We start from the raw sequence: 21791 nt of genomic DNA, 5'->3' as shown, positions 1-21791 counted from the left end.
CTCATGCTTATTTACTATTTGTATTTTTCCTGTTATTGCTTTGTTATCCCCTCTTTGTTGAATCTGGAAAATGTTCATAAATATAAAGTAAAAAGAAAAAACGCATACATTATTAATGTAGGAGAGTATGGAATAGTTCATGCAAGCACGAGGGGAGATTAGGTAGGGGCAAAACATGTATTTTCTCCTGCTGTTTGCTAGTCCGTTAATATAATTACCAATTTAATAACCATTTTATTAGGGCATATTTCTTTACAAGCCTACATGAGTGATAAGATGTGTGATGACAGCTGGAGTTTAACATCTACAACACTAACCATTGTGGTTCTACAAGTAGTATATTCGTATCACACTAATAGTTTGTCACTGTTCACTAGTTCTTATAGGCCTAGAAGGACCAAGGTGTCCTCTGTTAAGAAGTAAAACACTTACCGTTGATAGTCCAAAGTGTGTGCTGAATAGCCCAGAATCTGCACACCATGCCAACAAATACATGGAAGTTGTTTTTTTAATTATTTTATTTCCCATGTAAAGTAGTATCAATAATCACATGTTTTGCGGTGGATTGTGAAGGCCGCTTGGCCCTTGTGTGACTTATGTGACCTTTGGCACTGGGTCATATATCTGCTGTGTAAATACGGCTGATCTAGAGTTACAGCACTATGAGAGAGAAAGAGAGGGGGGGAGGGCGCTTCTGCTGCTTTTAAAGCACGCCCTGTACTTTGACAACTTCGGCCCGTTTTGGCACTGCGCTGCTGCTTCTACCAAATGCAAAGTCAATGAATATAGTTTTTTTAAAAAAAATTGCCCTTCTGCAACATTAACAACAACAGCAACCGTTCACCGGAACATGCATACGCTGCTGTCACTCACGCAGCTGTCACTCATACACGCTCCTTTCTCTAACGGCCCTCCCAGCGGAGTTTTCTTTTTACTAAGGTACGATCCCAAATGCACCGCTGGAGATCTCATTGCTAGTTATCAATGGGATAATTGACGACATGATACAGGTCAGTCGACCTACAAGCTGCAAAAAACATGGTACCCCATACAAAAATCTTATAACGCAATGTGCAACGTGTAGGTTTGCACTTCAGAATGCAAACCAACAACATCGCGCAGGTTAATGATGCAATTAATTACATACCGAAAGCTACTAACCATCTATATGTGGTTTTGGGGTGTGTCTGCAGTATAACAATAAACGACGCCTGTTTGATATATTGTTTGCCAGGGGGAGGCGTTGGGCTCAACGTTGTTTTTCATAAGAGCTCAAAGGGGGAAGAAAAAAGCAGGAGCACACACACTCACACACACAAGTCGTAAAGAGAGTTAAGGGACGTAAGCTTCACCGGACTACACATCAGCCTCACAGAACCCAGCGGCAGTGGACTGGTAAGGGATCACTGTTTTCATCCGCACACTGGCATGCCAGTATAGCCTATACCTATTTCTCTATCTATATATTCTATGTTGTTATACTATCTCCCTGCAGCAACGTGGAACATCGGCAGCAAACATGTCACAGAAAGAAGTGAACGGGTCTTCCCATCGAGGGAAGGTCCTCACGCTGGAGACCATGAACCAGAACGTGAGGCAGGTCGAGTACGCGGTCCGGGGTCCGATGGTCCTGCGCGCCGTACAGATAGAAGAGGAGCTGAAAAAGGTACAGAAAGTTTGGATTGCTTCAACTCTGCTGCCTGGTTCCTCTATGACGAGATGTGATTCAGACCCAAACCGTCCTAAAGTTATATAAATTGTAAAAATAGGCAACTTTTGTGAATTGAAAGTACATTGTGAGTTACTGTACTCTCCACAAGTAGGAACTGTACTGCCTAGTTTGACATAATCACAGGCACAGAGACTCACTTAAAAAGTAATTAAGTTAAATCTGAGCGGCTGACACAACAGTGTGCCTCTGTGAAGAAAAAACTGAAAGGAAGAAACTGTCAACAACAACTTTGTATTTGCACTTTGACACAAGACCTGTCTGACATTTGCATCTCGGAAGCTCGGAGCAAAGAATAGACCCCTCGGGATGTCATGGTTGAAAGGAGGGAGGACTCGTTGCACAGCCACTCAGCTCACTTTTTATACAGGACCTCGTCCCGGTCCCTGTGTGTGTATCCGTCAGGGTAATACGCTGACGCTGGTGGTTGATGGCTCTCCCGGTTATACACCAGCCTGGAGGGGCTCCTTTCACCCGACCGAGAGAGCAGGGAGTGTAGTCGGTAGGCTGGAAGTGTATTGCGTAAGAGAGGGTTTACGTTTTCTTTCTTTTCTTCTCGTTGGTGTCCCTTCGCCTGCCTCCCTTATCACAGAGAGACAGAGGCAGAATGAGATAGATACTGTCATTCACACATGCACATGTGCTTCAGGGTCAAGAATTTTCCATTTTGAAACGCAACATTCTTACAGAAAGGCGATATTGATATGTCACGTGTCCCTTTGAACATGTCACTATTTTGATTTTGAAAGTGGACACTTCTTGGGAATGGGTCATGCAGAAGATCTCGAGGCAGACGTAACCAGCTTGGTCAGCTGGACTAATAGTGTGTGTGTGTGTGTGTGTGTGTGTGTGTGTGTGTGTGTGTGTGTGTGTGTGTGTGTGTGTGTGTGTGTGTGTGTGTGTGTGTGTGTGTGTGTGTGTGTGTGTGTGTGTGTGTGTGTGTGTGTGTGTTGCATGCAGAGAAAACAATGGGATGACAAGCCCGTACTTTATCCTAAGACTACACATAAATAGCGGTGAATAAACCTGTCGGCCTATCATTTAGTAACGTGTATTTTCCCCTGGAAAAATCGTACGAGTTAAACAGGACTTACGAGTGAACACATCACAGTCACTTAAGTCAGGGAAGAAGCTTAACTGTTGGCCTTAACCAAATGCCCTTGAGGTAACCAAACTCCACCAAGCCTATCTCCACACCCGTATCCATATCAGGCTGCCGAATTCCATAACATTTAACACTTTTCGGACTGTGGATTGTAACAGTGGGTGGTGGGTCTGCCAGTCTTGCTGGTGCTTTTTAAACGACCAGGGCTGTCCCCCCTCCCCCTCCATGGCTTCAGTGGGCCTCAGCCGGTGTAATCAGTGACTGATGGGGACCCTGCAGGGGGGGGGGGGGGGGGGGGGCTGTGTAGCCGTGTACTGGGACCGCCATTCTCCCACACAGAACAGCAGCCTCTTTGTTAGACACTAACAAAGAAGGGATGAGAACCGGAAAAAAAAGACAAAGTTTCGCTGCCAGGATTTAACCCAGGGGAAGGTCTAAAGTCCCGGGTGCCAGCGCTAGAGTTTCTTCAGGTCCTGACTCTATTTATTTTTTCTCTGAAAGCGTAACGTTATATGCAGAACAACAAATATTGGCTCAGTGTGAACTCAGCGAGTGATCCTGCAAACGCTTATCCCAGCGGTCGGGCTTCGGATTTCCATGTACTTTGCAAAAAACGCGGAGAAACAATCTTGAATTGGAAAATAATGACGCTTACACAGGGACCCTTATCATTACCAGGCGGGGTCTTGTGCACGCGTCGCCATTGGCTGCTCGCTAGGGAGCAGGGTGTACTGCAGTTGAGGTTTGATATGCCTCCAGGAATGTGGAGGTTCATGTGCCAGGGAGCTGAAAGAGAAGATACGTAGGCGCCCCCTGCTCACGCTCTCTCTCAATGTCATGTTGCTCCCCTCGGGTAGGATGAGATTAAGTGCATATAGAGTGGCACGAATGAAGAGCGGTTCGGGGTGGTTGTCTGTCTCAAAACGTAGATGATATTTGTCGGATTGTTTTGATGACGTGTTGTTTCTTCCCTGGGATGGTTCTGGTTATGTATAATAATAATAATAATAATAATAATAATACATTTAATTTAGAGGCGCCTTTCAAAACACCCAAGGTCACCTTACAGAGCATATAGTCATCATACAATTTTTTTTAAAAAAACAAGACATTGTGGAAACAGATAAATAAATAAATAAATAAACATAAGCAATAAGTTAGACGTTGTGTGCGAGTTTGAACAGGTGAGTTTTGAGTTGTGACTTGAAGGTTGTAATGGTGTATGGTTGGATTCAGATCACTAGGCGAAGTGCAGGTATAGCCGAGGCAGTTTTACGAACGTGTATTAATGATTGGCTTGTCCTCTTGTACGTTTGCTTCTTATGCAATGGCTGCAATGCTGCAAAGCTGTTATACATGTTCATCTTGCGTACATATTTTCTATATGTAAATTTTATTATCTTCCATTTGATATCTTTTCTTATCTATACATTTATTAGCATTTTTTTGTTGCAGACTTTTCTGTAACAGAGGCGCACAGTCAAAGAACTTGCGAGAACTTCAAAAGAGTGTACTTGTTAAACAGAAAAATTGTGTTTAACGATTCATTGGATGCTCTTAAAAAACAGATCTTCAACTTGTCCTCGTCTGACCTGAAAATGTGATGAGCAGAGGCCATATGTGTCTCACTAGAGCCAACAAGGAATGGGCTGGAACCAGGAGTCCAAAAGCCATACTGACGCGTGTTAAACCCAAACTATATATTGTCTCCCAACTGCTTGAGAATACAACACAATACAAATATTAGATTGAGAGAGAAAGAGTAGCTCAGCTTACTGTCGTGTACAGTACACACTACATGCACAGAACAATTTCCTTTAGGTAAGCTAAAGGGAACGGGAAATGGAAAGATCTCACGTTGTGTGTGAATTCTGTCCCGCGAGCGAGTTCACATAAACAGGCACCGGCACAGACATGCTCAAATCTGGCTCTTTGTCAAGAGTATTTACCCCATCTGCATCACTGAGACACACCCACCATTAAGCTCAGTCTCTTAATCCTTTTCAAAAAAATTATAGTTAAGTGACAGCACTTTTTAATCTGAGTTGTGTTCTTTCTTTCCTTTCCTTAGGGAGTGAAGAAGCCTTTCACAGAGGTCATCAAGGCTAACGTCGGCGACGCCCACGCTATGGGCCAGAAACCAATCACATTCATCCGACAGGTAGCACCCCTTTCCTTCTGTTTATAGACTACTAAAAATAACTTTCTTCGATTTAGATGAAAAAGAATTGCACAAAAATTCAATCAATTCATTTTTCCCTGGTTATGACGAGTGGGAAATCCCTCGGAAGAACGCTAATCAAGAAAATCCAAGGGACAGACATGACGATCAAAAAGGGCCTATCATCCACCCTCACTGGTATCAGTTCGTAAATGTCGAGTCCTGCGGGTTCACGTTGGAAGCAGTTTGCGGTACACTCGAGCTCTCCTCTGCTCTGCTCCCTCCCAGGTCTTGGCCCTCTGTGCCTATCCGGCGCTCCTTGAAGACGACAAGTTCCCAGAAGACGCCAAGCTACGAGCCCGTCGTATCCTGGACGGCTGTGGCGGACAGAGCATCGGTCAGACCCGGGCCTTTCTTCCGCACCGCGACATTAGATTAGCAAGGGGCCAAACGTCCGTGTCCAGGCTTAGAGTCAGGGTTAGTTTAAGCCCCCCCATGACTCTTTTCAGGGGGCAGTCCTCCTAGATCTGTGCGTTAACTTAACCGAGACTCCAAGTGCAACCACTTATTAAAATGACATTATTTTTATTATATTCATATATTTATTTGCATAGGATTTTAATTCCTTAATGGACAAGAGGGGGGTTGGAGAAGGGGATGACGCAAAGGATGGGGTCTTGCCATGTTCCATGGTCTGCCCACTAGCCAGTGTTGCTGGAGTGCCCCTTAACTCTCTCTTTGTCCATGTAGGCGTAGGCTTTTTTTTTTTTTTGGTCACAAATTGCATATCAAGTTGACTGCCTAGAGCTAAAAAAAAAAACTTTTCAAAAGGGTAATTAAGTGACTAAAGTTTAAACCCATTGAACTGCATTCCGTGGGATAAGGCTTAGCTAACCCCGTTGCGTTATAAGTAACACAATACCTCAACGTGAAGAAGTACTCAGAAATACAGTTTGCCCTCTGCATCATGACATACAGGGTCGCATATGGACTAGGGTTTTATTTTACTAAATGGCAAACAAATTCTGTAAATATAGCATGTTAACTGCTCACACGTTAGCATCAAAGTGCAGCCCCGGAGCCAGGGCCTTTGGTGCGGCAACGGGGCCTTTGGTGCGGCAACGGGGCCTTTGGCGTGGCAGAGGGGCCTGTGCTGTGGCAGTTTTGCATCACAGTCGGCCCTAGCTGCCCCAGTTCGGATTTTCAACATTAATTTTTCTTGTTAAATTTAAATAAATAAATAATATTAAATCTTAATAAAAAAAATACATAAATCTATATTATTATTTTTTTATTATTATTTCGTAGAAATTTCACAAGAAAAAATAACGTTGACTCCGGGCCTGCCACTGGATGCTACTCATATATAGAGCTTCGGGGGGACTGTTTCTTTAAGACTATGCCCTTCAGGCAAATAGTTGGTAATTTATGATCTTATCTGAAATGATAAGCCAGAGTATCAACTGTTTGCCCTCAGGTCAAATTGTTGATTGAGGCAAACAGTCAAAAATAAAACAAATATATCATTGTTTTAGTAATAATTGCTCAAATTGTACTTTCAGGTGCCTACAGTGCCAGCCAGGGTATCGAATGCATCCGAAAGGACGTGGCCAGCTACATCGAGAAGAGGGACGGAGGCATCCCCTCCAACCACGAGAACATCTACCTCTCCACCGGCGCCAGCGATGCCATCGTGGTAGGTTTCCCCTTGTGGCGCAAAGCGTGATATACCGGTGAAAAGCGAAAAAGTTCAATTTTGTGCAAAAGTTCATTTATTTCCGTAATTAAACTTAAAAGCTGAAACTAATATATTATATAAACTCATTACATGCAAAGTGAGATATTTCAAGCCTTTATTTGTTATAATTTTCTTATAGCTTATGTTAAGCCCAAGATAATTTTTCGAGTTTTACCTGTATATCCATAATAAATGCCTGAAGCAGGTGTTACATATGTTTACTAGGAACCTTATGCCGCGTTTCCACTGCAGGGTGCGGAACGGATCGGATCGCAAAGGGGCGGTAGGGAGGGGGCAGTATAGCCCAGCTCAGTTCCGAGGTCGCGTTTCCACTGCCGACAGTACCCTTGGTGGTAGGCCGGATGTCAATCGCCGCGGCAGCTACGTAAACATCGTAAACAACGTCTTCCTCCGCAAGAATGCAGACGAACGTCTCCACCTCCTTGTTCGCCCAAGCAAGCTTTTTACGCGACATGTTAATTGTAAAGAATAATACCTTGAGGCTACTGTTTGTTTGTTTGTTTTTATCCCCGCGTCACCCGGAAGTGACGATTCTGTCGACCAATCAACGGAGGGGGGGTGTAGCTAGAATTCCAGGGTACCCTTTCAGGCGTCTGGTCTCGTTTTGGGTACCGCAACGGAGGAGTCCCTAGAATGGGGTCGGAACGGGTACGGCAAAGTCCGGGTCACGCCCACTTTTGGCAGTGGAAACGCGATCCGACCCGCACCTTTGCGATCCGATCCGCACCCTGCAGTGGAAATGCGCCATTAATGTACACAGAAACCACTATCACGATCCCAGCATAGAAAGACAAAATAAGTGATTAACAGGGGTGGAATTGGGGTAATGAGAACACACAGGTGTAAAGAATGAGTAATTAACCCAGGTGGCACCGCTTTGTCAGGATAGTGTGAGCTACCTTCCCGTTTCGTTTCCTTCCCATTCGTTATCACTCGTGCTGTTTCAAACAGAACTTTCAGACCACAGCTGTGTTCGAAATCGTTCCCTATCACGGATATAGTGCACTATATCCGTGATAGGTGCTCGCCATTTTGTAGTGGTGTTCGAATTTTCAGTGGTTAATTTCATGCACTATATAGTGGACTTAAACTACCCAAAATTTGAGTGGACATACGATGTTCCCCACATGTTATTCCCGTATACCACAATGCAATGCGGTCGTGTTTTTCCGGAGGAAAACCGCGAACACAAATACATTAAATGATGGAGTCCCCGGCTTTCGTTTAGAAATGTCAACAATTTATTTGGGATTTAACATAGAAAACATTCAAAATTAATAAAAAAAAAACCTTGATCAAGGAAATGTAACATTCAACATCAATACAACCTCCAGCTTTCCTCGTGAGTGACCGGTTTGTTTACATGATATGGACGCATCTGTCTGCGTCACTCAAATACGCGGCGCATTTACTGACGCAAATGACATTTAGAAAAATATTCAGCGTAGTGTCAGAATTCTCGTTTGTTCGTTCCCTATATAGTGCACTATATAATAAACTCTATATAGGGAATAGTGAGTGAGTGAATAGGGAACGATTTCGATCACAGCTCAAGTGTGTTTGACTCTTTGTTCCAGAATGTCATATGTTGGGGAATCAAACCTGGTGCATTTCCTGATGCATAGATCACATTTGATCCACTGCCACTATTATTTCATATAAATTTCCTTCATAGGTTAAATATTCCTGAAGGTGAAAGTAAAAGCCCTTCACAGTATAATGTAAGTTGTTCTCCTAGATTTGCTGATGCAGTTCAAAACCAAGGCATTACAACAAAAATCAAATGTCTCAGTATAAACATAATGAAAAATTATGTTTTTAGGGCTTTTATTTTCTAAAACTTGAGATTTGCTCGCCTATTGATTATTCTTAGGCATTCATTATTACTTTCACTGTTCCCTTCCTACATCTGAGGAACTCAGATTCCACCTATCTACTGTATATTTACTGTATCTCCATTTCTCTTTCTCTCTCTTCGGCCTTCTCCTCTGCCTTGCTGCTTCACCATTTTACAGCAGGTTCATGTAACAAGTCCCTCATCCTTCATCTATCAGCGGATTAACTGCTCTGTTAGGCAGGCCCAGGTCTAGTTGACCTGGCCTGCCCATTTATGAGAGTCTCCTGGCTGTTGTTAGTTTCCAACTCTTGTAACTCTTTTCTGCTCTCTCTTTTTCTCTTCACGTCTCTCAAATCTTCCCCTCACAGCCAGGGCTACTCGGTTATTGAAAAAAAATCATCATCATGATTATTTTGGTCATTATTGAAATTGCCTTTATTGAAACGATTATTTTTGAGTTTGAAAACACTATTTATTCAGCATTTCCCTCTAAAAAAAAACATTGTAACTGAGATCTTTGAAATTTCCCCTTTTTAAAAATAGACAATGTTAAAATAGAAAATGTTGAAATGGAAAAGAATGTACAATAATGGATCCAACAGTTCTGAAAATTCTATACAAAATAAATAATAATAAAAAATATAAATAAATAATTTAATTTCAATGCGATTACCGGTACATTAGTTCGGAGATCGTTTGACCCAAAAGTCGAAAAGACGATTACTGTTCTATTAATTACCCAGCCGTCCTCACAGCAGCATTAACCTCCCCCCGTCGTACCCTCCGCATCTCCTCCCCAGACCATGCTGAAGCTGCTGATTTGCGGTGAGGGCCGCACGCGCACGGGGGTGATGATCTCCATCCCCCAGTACCCGCTGTACTCGGCCGCCCTGACGGAGCTCCAGGGCGTGCAGATCAACTACTACCTGGACGAGGACAATTGCTGGGGGCTGGACGTGGGCGAGCTACGGCGCTCGCTGACCGCCGCCCGGGAGCACTGTAACCCCCGGGCGCTCTGCATCATCAACCCCGGGAACCCCACTGGTACACACACACACACACACACACACACACACACACACACACACACACACACACACACACACACACACACACACACACACACACACACACACACACACACACACACACACACACACACACACACACACACACACACACACACTGTGTGTGTGTGTCCAACAGCAGTACCAACAACATATTTCTGTATTTCAAAGAAAGGAATTATGTGCATATAAACTACTCAGGGCTATATTTAATGGACCCCATAAAAATCGATGATCATTTATAAAGTTCGTTGACGTCCATTGTTAATCATTCATCCTGGTTCCTGTGACAGGCCAGGTCCAGAGCCGGCAGTGCATCGAAGACGTCATTCGGTTTGCGAAAGAGGAGGGGCTGCTTCTCATGGCCGACGAGGTGAGCAGTGTTGCGCGTTTGTTGAGTCTTTTTAATTATTTATTTTAAGTCTGCAGTCCACCCATTGAGAAAATCACAAGCAAAGCAGGCATATCCTGGAGGCTCTGTGGAACATCTTTGTTTCACCAAGTGTTTCTGCCGCCTGCACGCAGACTTCTGTGGGTGTGAGCATGAGGTTGAGATGAATGCAATTGTATCTGAACCAGATTTCTATTTACCTATTTTTTTTATCAGATGTGATTTTACCCATTTGGCTATACCGGGTCGGCGGGTCGTTAGTAAACTACAAACACACCCGGCATTTGTACAACGTCTCGTCATTCTAAATATCACTTAAACTTAATCTCAATCCCAAATCCGGTTGAATTGCTTCCTTGTTTGTCAAGTAACCTACGACAATTCATCACACTACCTAAGGGTGGGGATGTTGGAAACCGGTTTATTCTAACGTTTTTAGACAACGATTCATGGCCCTAGGTGTGTGTGTGTGTGTGTGTGTGTGTGTGTGTGTGTGTGTGTGTGTGTGTGTGTGTGTGTGTGTGTGTGTGTGTGTGTGTGTGTGTGTGTGTGTGTGTGTGTGTGTGTGTGTGTGTGTGTGTGTGTGTGTGTGGCGGGTTTATCAGCATACATTGTCCAGCTCCAGAGTCCAATCTGACTCGGGCTGTGTGAGGCTGCTTACACCAGCCATCATCCACACACACTCCCATGACGTACTAATTGATTTAATGAATGGTTCTATAGTTAACTTTGAATAGGACTATGGACGTCTAGGCTTGGTTTGGCTCCGTGCCCATGATCAACTTTTATGTTCCGGCCTAAACAAGGTGTACCAGGACAACGTTTATGCGGAAGGCTGCGTGTTCCACTCCTTCAAGAAGGTGCTGTTTGAGATGGGGCCCGAGTTCTCCAGCGAGGTGGAGCTGGTCTCCTTCCACTCCACCTCCAAGTGCTACATGGGAGAGTGAGTTGGCCTTTTGTATTCAATTATTTTAAATGGATCATTTGCATAAGGGTAAATCTCGGCATGCAAAAATAGTAAAAACGATCTGAAATCAGCCTACTCACACGAGACGAATGCACCAATGTGTGGGGTTTCATTTTCATAAAAATAAATAAAATATGTATCATATTTATTTATTTAGAATATTTTACACCACACACAAAACCAAACAACTCCCCTCCCAAACACATACGTACCTGCAAGCCCCAGCCTGCAGCCATCGCGTAAGAATGCTGTTGTTTGTGTCTCGGAGGAAATATGCGGGATATCCTCCCAAAAGCAAGCAGTCTGAGCCCCAGAGGCCACAGCCTACGGCCGGGGTGGGGGAGACGGCCTACCCCGTCCCCCCCACGGGTTGAGGGTGGGACTGGCTGAACTGTCAATGACAGGAAGAACCTGACTGGCAAGCAGAAAACTGCTGATAATAACAACTACAACAATACGAATATATATGTGTAATATATATATTCATTTATATATAAGTTATTTGTAAACGTAATTTGTATATTTCGGTCGGTATCGCTCGGTACCCATTTTAAGAGTACTGAATTCGGAAGCACGCATGCGCACACACACACGCAAGCGCGAGCACATACTCAAATACATTGACACCTTAGATCAGGGCTATTCAACCTCCTTAACAAGTGGGCCGAAAAGGAAAACCACTGGGTGTTCATGGGCCACACCGAGTAAAACTACATGAATGAATTGCTACAAATAAATTGTACTTAAAGTAGTGTTAACTTAAGATATATAGTGCTATTACATGGAATAAACTTGTCAGACGCATTCCTTCCTTCTTCACTTTTAATCGTATCATTATAAAAGATTTTGTTCTCACATATTTTGGACACGTATTAGGAATTCACCAATGTTGTTTGAATCATCACAAAACAGAACTACTGTACATATGAGACATTTTGAGCCAGTGAGTCAGTGAGAAAGATTGCACTGCCTTGTTTGCCTAGTTGTTTGCCTAGTTTGGCTCATCCTGAGACACTCATGCAGCTTCTTATAGGTCATGGAGCAACGTGCCCTTGTTCTGATGGCATTCATATGAGAAAAGCTAGACTCACACGTATCGGTTGAGCCAAACATTGTCAGAATAAGTGATGCCAGTTCCTGATTGTGGGGTAATGATACTGGCTAGTATCACCGGCTACACACAGAAACCTGATTTGCATGCAACTATGTTTCTCCTTTATTTTATTTATTTTTTGCATGCAACCACTTGCGGGCCAGAAAAAAATTAAGAGGGGCCGCATTTGGCCCACGGGCCGCTAGTTGAATAGGCCTGCCTTAGATAAATCTAACTAACATGGAAGGGCTCACAGTGACGGCCTTGAAGTTTTGGGACACTGACGTGTGTGTGTGTGTGTGTGTGTGTGTGTGTGTGTGTGTGTGTGTGTGTGTGTGTGTGTGTGTGTGTGTGTGTGTGTGTGTGTGTGTGTGTGTGTGTGTGTGTGTGTGTGTGTGTGTGTGTGTGTGTGTGTGTGTGTGTGTGTGTGCAGGTGTGGCTTCCGCGGGGGCTACATGGAGGTGGTGAACCTGGACCCTGAGGTGAAGGCCCAGCTCACCAAGCTGGTGTCGGTGCGTCTCTGCTCCCCGGTGTCGGGACAGGCCCTCATGGACGTGGTGGTCAACCCCCCCCAGCCCGGGGAGCCCTCCTACGTCACCTTCACCAAGGTGAGGGGGAGGGAGGGAGGTGGAGAGAGACAGAGACAGGGGGGAGAAACCCAAATTGCTCTATAACTCTAATTATGTCTGGACTCTCTATATAATGTTCAGGTTGCTGTATTTGTTGCGCGAATGTTCAGACTTTAGACTTTAGATTTAGACTGAGTTAACTCCGATTGAGTACGGTTATGATTCATTTGTAGGAGCGGGCGGCGGTGCTGGCCGACCTTGCGGAGAAGGCCAAGCTGACGGAGGAGAGCTTCAACAACGTGCCCGGGTTCCACTGCAACCCGGTCCAGGGGGCCATGTACACCTTCCCCCGCATCACCATTCCTCAGAAGGCCATCGACCAGGCCAAGGCAATGCTCGAAACACCGCTTTGATACTGCACCTCTAATCCTTACCCTCTCATTATTTTGCGACTTTTGTTTCGCTCGTCGTTAACGTTACTTTCTATTGGCCAGTTTGAGGTCCCTGACTGACTTTCCTGTGTCTGTGTGTCTGTCTGTCTTGTGTGTATCTTTGTGTGTGTAGGCGGCAGGCCAGGCCCCAGACCAGATGTACTGCATGAAGCTCCTGGAGACCACTGGAATCTGCTTAGTGCCAGGGAGTGGCTTCGGCCAGAGAGAGGGAACCTTCCACTTCAGGTGAGTCAACCCGTCGCGGTGTGTGACACACTGACGTTTTTAGTGCGTTGTCATCCTCGTCTCTGAACACTCTGCCTTTCATTGTCCCTCCAGGATGACCATCCTGCCCCCCAAGGAGAAGCTGAAGTATGTGCTGGAGAAGATCGCCGAGTTCAACGCACGGTTCCTGCAGGACTATTCCTAACGCCTTTCAGAAACCATCCGAGCCATACTTCATCCGAAGCCACTTCCATCCCGTCCTGGATCACTGTAAACACAGTTTGCATGTAAAAGTTACCCTTCCCTGGTAGCGTTGTCAAAACCCATCGGCTACCCTAGGGAATGCCTAGAATTCTCCAACACCCTGGGCAACTTCGGTTACCTTTATGCAAACGGTTGTGTTGTTTCGCAACATAGTCCCCCATTTTGATCGGACGAACAACATTCAGTGATAACTGTCGTACGTCGAATTTTTAACGTTTAACCAATTGTATACTTGAAAGCTTGTCAGGTCGCGTCATAAATCGCAGCCGATGAGAGCCTTTTTAATGTTCTGAACGCCTAAGCCAAGCGTTTTCTGAAATTCTTATCTTTTAAAACTGGAAAACGACAGCTCAGTTGAAGGCCATGACAGGGAGATTGACTTTTATTTTTGTGTGGGTCATGGTGACACGGTGCGTCACAAAACATTCAGACCCTTAAAAATGTCAATGTGCTTCCAATGCATCTCTTCCTTGCTGGTTGTGCCAACACGTTTTTCTTGAGCCATTCAAAGAAATGTTTTACAAAATGTATCAAATGATCGGTGTGCCTTGTCTGAGTGTGACCTTCAAATGCAGTGGGTGGTCTCTGGGATGAATGCTCCCTTAAAGAATATTTAACGACAAACTTTCAGAGGCCAGAGCTGTGAAAATGAGCCTACTTAAAAAGCAGTACAATAGTCTTGAGTAATCGTTGGGTTCAAGCCATCTTTTGAGGTAATTGAGTCTTAAGGCTAGATAAAAGTACAGGGTATTTAAATGGCTTGGCTTCGTCTACCAAGGCCTTTTTCAGTAGATTAACAATTCAAATGGAAACATTTGGCAATATCTTCTTGTAAAAATGTAATTTAAATAGAAAAAAATTAAAAGAATTTAATGAAACTTGATTTGTTTTTTATTCAGGCTTTCATGTAGCATTGGCAAACCAGGAATGTCATTCTAAAAAATCATTGTGTTTCAATGCGAATACCAAAAGCCTTGTCTTTTTTTAGAATTTTATTTAAAAAGACCAATTCTCCAACACAGTGCATTAACATGCTTTTAGAAATGGATCAAAGTAAAAATCTCTTATGGTTCAAACGCGAAAATTATAAATGGTCCAACACTGTTGTCATAGCAACACAGTAACACGGTGTCCCTCGGCAACCCCTCAGCCTCGCGAGGGCTGCGCTTTGCGCCCCTGGAAGACTCGGCGCTAGCATCACAAAGAGTTCTCGGCTACGTTTGGCCGGAGAGAAAAGCCCTCTCAAAGTTCGTCTTTCTTCGACAGCTTCGTGGCGTGCTCCTCCAGGAACTTACTGAAGCCGTCGAGTGTTCTGTCCCCGCCCTCAAACTTGATTGGCTTCTGTTTGCCGTTGCTGGGCGCCAGGTATATCGTGGGGAAGCCCTCCGTTTTGTAGCTGTCGTGCGGCACGTCGTTGGCCGTGGCGTCCATCTTGGCGATGACGATGTCCTTGTGGCCCTTGTACTTCTTGCCCAGGGCGAGGTATTCGGGCTCCAGCTTCTTGCAGTGGCCGCACCACGGCGCGTAGAACTCGATCAGGACGTCCTTCTTGGTGTCCATGACGATTGCGTCAAAGTTCTTGCCCACTACCACCTTCACGGGCCCCTTATTGTTCTTGGGCAGCGGCTGGGACTTGATGATGGGCTGCACCTTGCCTGGAGACACACGGGGAAGAAACAAACCGTTTAATTTCGGAACAAGACCAGTCCAGTTTAGATTTTTTAATGATTAAGCAAGGCACGAACCTTGAGATTGAAAAATAACTAAGAAATATGGATGAAATGTATAGTTTTGATTCAATTGTATTTGTATAGCCCTTAAATCCCAGGTACAGTCTCAAAGGACTTAACAGACCGTATACTCAGACACCCCCTGAGCCCAGCCCCCCAGAGGGCAAGGAAGAAATCTTGGGAATGAACGCAGTGTGGGGGATCCCTCCTTATTACACATTAACACTTTTTAACATGTTAAAATTAATTATGTACCCGCCAAATTCCACCATGTTATTTGAGGATAAGGAACGTACCTTTCTTGAAAGCCATGACAAAGTCCCTGAGCACCTCGGCGTCAAACTCTTCGGGCTCCATGGCGAACTTCTTCCCGTTCTCTCCCAGGATCCCCACGTTGACCTCCTCGCCGCTGTCGCTCAGCTCCAGGCTCTTCAGCTCCTCAGCGTAGTCCTCCTCGTCCGCGATGGCAAAGGTGTACTCGGGGAAGTCCTTGGCCACCTCCAGCACCTTTGACCTCCAGAACTGCGTTGCTGCAGATCGGAGACGGGACAGGGTTTAGCAGACAGGCTAACTTTGTAATACCATTTGGTTTTATCATACGGCTATACAGCTTTATAACCATGTTTTCTTTTATTTATGGGCATTACAAAATGGCTTTAAAACAAGACTTCTGTCCTGTACAGGTCATATAAGACCTGAAATGACAAACCTACGATTCCATAATTGGTGGAAAATATGTAGTGTGCAGACAATTGCAGATAAGAAAAACTTCACTAGTAATTTTTCCCCTGCTAAGTACTGATTCTGCATGAGCAGAGGGCATCAATCCAAGCCCCTAAGATCTCTGAACATCATGAACAAACAACGAATCAATCCAAGCCCCTAGGGTTTCTGATCATGAAACAATGAGCCATTTACTTAAGATGCAAGATGAAAAAACAACAGCAGCCTCAGATCAGGCTGTGCAGGGGAAGAGCCTCCATTAATATTCACCAGGGGCGGGAGGCCTTCTCACCACTCACCCTTCCTGTAGTCGAAGCTGAAGTCCACGCCGTAGTACACCACCACCAGAGGCCTCTTCGCGTAGCGCTTGGCGTCGTTGCTCTGCTTCCTGTGGCCCACCAGCGGCACCACGTTCTTCTTGAAGAAGTCCTGCACGTCCGACACGGGCGTGGACTCCTACAAGGATGGATATGGAGGCTCAGGGTAAAAATTATGGGGTTGGTTTGTCTTTAGATTTTCACGCCTAAATTTAGGCCTATAAAAAAGGAGTTAGCCTATAGTTCATTTTAAATAATCTTGAGAGAGCAAGATAAATAAAACCTACAGTTGCAGCATATGGTACACTTAAATCGCCAAAGAAAAAAATTAAGGAATCATGCAATTATAGTTAAACAATGCTAACAATGAAGAGAACGGTTAAAAAAAAAAAAGGATCCTTTTGAAAGACATACCGTGACCGGGAATGTGTGCGAGGCCGGCTCAAACTTGGAGCGGAACTTCTCAGGCTGAACCAGGATCACCTGGCCGGGGGACGCCTTGAGCAGCTTGGCCACGTCGGAGCTGAAGGAGTGGAGGAACTTGTAGTCTTCCCTCAGGGAGTTACCTGGGAGGACAAAGAGCAGTGAGTACAGACGCCAAGTTTGGTGGAATCTAATCCCCAGAGATAGGGCTCCCCCTGCTGTCATAAATAAGGAATGACAGGCGCTTCAAGTATTTCATTTTAGTCAGTTACTTATGGAGGGAAAATATTTAAAGTGCTATCATGCCATCTGGTGTGATAAGCCATTACAAACCGTTTGAAAATCAGCGTTTTCGTCTTGTAATTGCTAATTACATTCACATCCTTGGCATAATATCACCCCTTTAAAAGAATATCATTATGAATATATAACACTCTTATGTTGCATCTTTTGAATTCTATATCTTATCAATCAAATTAAGGTATGCCAACAGTTAGTGTGCTTTTGCCCCACACAGCATGTAGAATGCTGATATTATCCAACAAGCATACACAATATCAAACCAATAAATTAAAACACAACACCACAGCCATATAATCCACATATACTAACAGGCCTCCATGTAGATCTCGTAGGCGGGGTCCTGGTCGCCGGAGAACACGCCCACGATGACGGCGTCGTCGCCGTCCTTCACCAGCTCCTGCACCTGCTTGGCGGCCTGGACCGGCTTGGAGGGCGGGCCCGACTGCTCGCTCATGTGCTCCACGATACCTGGATGAGGGGAGGGACAACGAATGAAGCATAAAGAACACCGACGACGAGTGGCCACGAACACAGTGAACACGGGAAGTCCGACGAAAAACAGTTTCCTTCCAGGGCAAGTGTTTACCATGTACGTTATACGGTACGCATTTTGTCAGCGCGTTTGTGTCTGACTGTTCGTGCATGTCTGGATACATGCAATGGGATATACAGTATGTATATGTGCAATGTAGTGACATCTCTATAATTATTGGTTCTCTCATATGCATCTAATTCAAGGTAGACTTGCCTTTATTTTATCTTATCAACACATGATGGTGTGGTTTTTAGGCTGAGGTTTTCGTTCTTCGCTAAACAAAATGCTAAACACTGAATCCTTTCTGATGGCCTGTGAAGTTTCCGAACGACGGGTTTAAAAAAGGGGTCAGCGTACCGAACTTCTCCCGGGGTCCAGTGTAGTCGTAGGCCTTGCCCCTCCTGAAGATCTTGAGGTCGGGGTAGCCCGTGACACCGAAGCGCTGGGCCAGCTCGTTCTCCACCGTGGCGTCCACCTTGGCCAGCGGGATGGGGGGCATGCGCTTGCTCAGCTCCTGCGCCGCCTTCTCGTACTCGGGGGCCAGGGACTTGCAGTGTCCGCACCTGCGGTCGGGGGGGGGGGGGGGGGGGGGGGGGTCACAACGGTTACAGTGCAGTGCCGAGTGTGGCAGAACCGACGCACGCATCATTGTGTACCGTTGATAGGGCTTCTGGTGGTGCATTTCAGCATCGTCACCGTTTGTATTAAGGGTCCAGGTTGGAAAGTTTTGTATCAATAGTGTTGCGGTGGAAGATTGCAACCAATTTCATTCTCCCCCCCCACCCTCCATCAACCTTCCCTTTCCAACAACTAGCCAAGGGTCAAGAGATGAGGTTCTTACATGTATGAGTTGTATTAAGGCACTTAGTCCGGAGGTCCTTATACATTGAACTTGATTGGGATCCATTTCTATTTTGCCAATGAACATTCCGTTTATCCGCAACAGTTTTATTATTCTGTGGGCTTTAGTCGTCAATCTATTCTTTAATAAATCCGTTTCACCAATCACAATCGCGTATCTTTGTCATTGCAACCATGGACACTGCATAGTGTATGACATGCCGGAGATAAAGGCCCATTGATGTTTCCCAACACACAGTCCTCTTATTGCATCCTTGATTTTGATGTCCCCGTCAGAGAGGGTTAAGCTTCTGGGACATCAATATATATGCCACGGTGTGTTTGGCTTTGAGGAGCTCCATCTTGCCTGCGGTTGATGTTGATTCTAGTAAGATATTAGGCATTTTTTAAATTCATATTATTTTGACCCGCCACCTCAAGCCAAATGCAGCCACGGAAAACAGTAAACATCTCTCCAACTACCAACTTGCTTGCTTCACTGCTTCTTTACATAATTTCCCCTTCTCTAATTGGTTCATTTGTCATCTGTGTGGACTGACCATGGAGCGTAGAACTCCACCAGGATGATGTCAGCGTTGTTCACCGTCTCATCAAAGTTGTCCTTGGTCAACACCAGGACGGCCTCGGGTGGGGGCGCCCAGTCGGGCTGCGCTACCTCCAGGACTTTGGCCACAATGGCTGCAACCAAAACAGTCAATCAGGAGTCAAAAAAGGTGGAGCCATTTCCGTCACATCTCCATATGCAAATTAGCACAATGTGTTCGGTCGCCATATTTCTTACCCTCTTCTGACCTGGCACCATCGTAGTCCACGGGTTTCCCGTTCTTCAGGATCTTGAAGGTAGGATACCCGGACACTTCGAAGCGTCCCGCCACCTCAGTGGCCTTGGTGGCGTCCACCTTGGCCACGGGGATCGGGGGATCGCTCTCCTTCAGGGCTTTGGCTATTTTCACATACGTGGGGGTAAACGACTTGCAATGTCCACACCTGATTAGGGGGAAAACGACCCAGACAGACCCATTAGATAAAGTTGTACTTTGACGAAACTAGTTAGCGCATTGTGGACTCTGATGCAAATCATCCAACTCAATGTTTATAATTTGAAGATGGAAAGACAATACACTATGTAATGATTTACCATGGCGCGTAAAACTCCAACAGCACGGTGTCCTTCCCTTCGATGAAGGTGTCGAAGTTGCCGTCAGTGAGCACCAGCACCCCATCCTCCTCCTTCACTTCAGTCCCAGTATCTTCATCCTCTTCCTCCTCATCACTGTCACTGTCCGCTCCTTCGTCGTCGCTGGCCTCGTCTATCGCTCCGGTATCATCTTCAACAAGGACATCAACTCAGCAACCCCACTACCAAGTTCATAATTTAAAGAAGCAACACACAAAAAGGAGGGGACTTGCGTTGTCCTCATATTTGCAATAGCATTAGTTAGACATGAAGCATGCCGCCACAACCAAAGCCACTGCAATCTTAGCGATGCTAGTGGAAGCTCCACCATGCTAACCTGAGCAGGCAACGTATACCAAGGCATGAATCAGCGATTGGGTCTTTTATTTTATTTAGAATCGCAAAAACTAGCCAACACTTACCATCTTCACACCTGGCGACCGTAGCAAAGTGGGCGATCCCGAGCAACACAATCAGAAGCAGTGCAATCTTCCTCATTGTCACAACGTTGCGGGGGGCTGGGGGGTTCTTTATAGTCCGCTTAATGAAGCACAGGCTGCTTCTGCTGCGAGTCAGGCTCACCTAGATAATACAACTGATGAATGTCATCAAGTAAGCGTCACCAAAGTGGACGGTTCTAGTTCAATCCAAACGTTTGATGGTGTATGCCCCGGGTTTGTCAATTCATACAAACTCGCACGCCAGACACCGCCTCCTGAACTTCTCTGACTTGCCACGTTCTGATTGGTCCTCTTCGTCTACTGTCATCCAATCGGGTTTCGCCACTCAAGTCCATGCTCGTATACGTTTGGGGATGTGATTGGGTGATCCACCATTTATTGTTCCCTGCTGCATGGGGGAATTTTCTACATATCTCAGTTTTTTAGTGTTATCAACTTTGGTGTTACTCAGATTTGTGCGAATTTAAAGGGTTAACGCACATGTACAATGATGCATGGTTGTTCTCTAAACAGATTATCTTCTTGTGGTTTATTTCAATGCAATGAGGTTTTTCACCTCAAGATCTCAATCTTGCGTCATATTAGTTTCACATTAACATCCTGTCGTTTAGATAGTTTCACGTCATCCTCTTCACTAGTATTACTACTCAGATTGGCACTCAGAGGGTAAAGGATGTGGATGGATGGATACCAATGTATTTGCATGTGACTTTCATTTGAATGTGTTTTTTCAATGTGAGAGAGAGAGAGAGAGAGAGAGAGAGAGAGTGTGTGTGTGTGTGTGACGGGCGTGAAGGAGGTGGGTGTTGGTTCTTTTAAACAAACATGGAACAGGATATGCACTAGATCTGTTTTCTGAAGTGCAAATTTGTTTTTGTTTTTTTTATACTACGTTTTATACTACGTCTTGACACACACACACACACGGCCCCCTTGGTGGCGTGTGGCACCGAGCTGGTTAACTCACTGCTACATTGACTGAACCAGAGAAACGGAGTGCTCGGGGTATGGGCTTCATGTTGCTGCGTTGTGTGTTTGCTTGACATTGAAAGGTGGGCTTGCCCTTGCAGTTTGGGATATGTTAAGTATATTTGGCAAGCTCTCTCTCTCCCTTTCTCTCTCTCGCTCCCTCTGTCACACACACACACACACACACACACACACACACACACACACACACACACACACACACACACACACACACACACACACACATACACAAACAAACACACACACACACACACACATACACAAACAAACACACACAAACACACATACATACACAAACACACACACACAAACACACATACACAAACACACACACACACACAAACAAACACACACACACACACACACACACACACATGCAACTATCTCACACAAACACACAAAGACTCACACAAAATCACAATTTTGCACCTGTGTATGTTCTTGCTTGAAATATCACTGCTAACTTTCCAATGTAATGGCATGCAGCATGAGCGGGGAAGAGGTAGAACAAAATATTAAGCGCTTTCCAATTTAAGGATTTTTTTTTATCATTCATTACTTCTTTCTTTTGTGTAAGGCCCAGCATTGGCCCTTGGCCCTGTTCACCTGCTGGCAGTGGCCATAGGCAACCCCCTTTCCTTGTCTTTCCTTCACAACAAGCAAAAGTATTTCA

The 21791-nt window shown here is 45.1% G+C and overlaps 2 protein-coding genes across 3 annotated transcripts; one reads left to right on the top strand and one right to left on the bottom strand.

Moving 5' to 3' along the window:
* The first annotated feature begins 806 nt into the window (after positions 1-806).
* On the top strand, positions 807-14476 carry si:ch211-217a12.1 (alanine aminotransferase 2-like). 2 transcript variants are annotated; one of them, XM_060045487.1, is made up of 13 exons: positions 807-939; positions 1235-1395; positions 1496-1666; positions 4906-4995; positions 5284-5392; positions 6558-6691; positions 9392-9635; positions 9952-10031; positions 10856-10992; positions 12543-12717; positions 12912-13067; positions 13243-13355; positions 13449-14476. In XM_060045487.1, exons 3-13 carry the CDS (start codon positions 1520-1522, stop codon positions 13537-13539), a joined length of 1476 nt encoding a protein of 491 aa, XP_059901470.1. In that variant the 5' UTR covers positions 807-939; positions 1235-1395; positions 1496-1519; the 3' UTR covers positions 13540-14476. The 2 variants fall into 2 exon arrangements, with proteins under 2 accessions (XP_059901470.1, XP_059901469.1); XM_060045486.1 differs by having other exon boundaries at positions 864-1010.
* pdia4 (protein disulfide isomerase family A, member 4) lies at positions 14103-20511 on the bottom strand. Its single transcript, XM_060045485.1, has 10 exons — positions 20090-20511; positions 19629-19818; positions 19272-19477; positions 19030-19168; positions 17987-18192; positions 17404-17562; positions 16783-16934; positions 16351-16507; positions 15625-15858; positions 14103-15253 (listed from the first exon to the last, which is right to left on the bottom strand). Exons 1-10 carry the CDS (start codon positions 20163-20165, stop codon positions 14841-14843), a joined length of 1932 nt encoding a protein of 643 aa, XP_059901468.1. The 5' UTR covers positions 20166-20511; the 3' UTR covers positions 14103-14840.
* Positions 20512-21791: the final 1280 nt, after the last annotated feature.

The sequence above is a fragment of the Gadus macrocephalus genome, chromosome 23 (assembly GCF_031168955.1).
Source record: "Gadus macrocephalus chromosome 23, ASM3116895v1".
In the NCBI taxonomy this organism is placed as follows: domain Eukaryota; kingdom Metazoa; phylum Chordata; class Actinopteri; order Gadiformes; family Gadidae; genus Gadus; species Gadus macrocephalus.
The sequence above is the reverse complement of the archived record's forward strand: the minus strand, read 5'-3'. Positions and strand labels throughout refer to the sequence as shown.

Bases quoted from the DNA above. Each gene is read 5' to 3' on its own strand.
- si:ch211-217a12.1 (XM_060045487.1), top strand. From the start codon at position 1,520: ATGTCACAGAAAGAAGTGAACGGGTCTTCCCATCGAGGGAAGGTCCTC. The intron at 1,667-4,905 runs GTACAGAAAGTT...TCCTTTCCTTAG, and splicing joins TAGAAGAGGAGCTGAAAAAG to GGAGTGAAGAAGCCTTTCAC. The intron at 5,393-6,557 runs GTCAGACCCGGG...TTGTACTTTCAG, and splicing joins CTGTGGCGGACAGAGCATCG to GTGCCTACAGTGCCAGCCAG.
- pdia4 (XM_060045485.1), bottom strand. From the start codon at position 20,165: ATGAGGAAGATTGCACTGCTTCTGATTGTGTTGCTCGGGATCGCCCAC. The intron at 19,819-20,089 runs GTAAGTGTTGGC...TCCTTGTTGAAG, and splicing joins GGTCGCCAGGTGTGAAGATG to ATGATACCGGAGCGATAGAC. The intron at 18,193-19,029 runs GTCAGTCCACAC...CCCCGACCGCAG, and splicing joins GTGGAGTTCTACGCTCCATG to GTGCGGACACTGCAAGTCCC.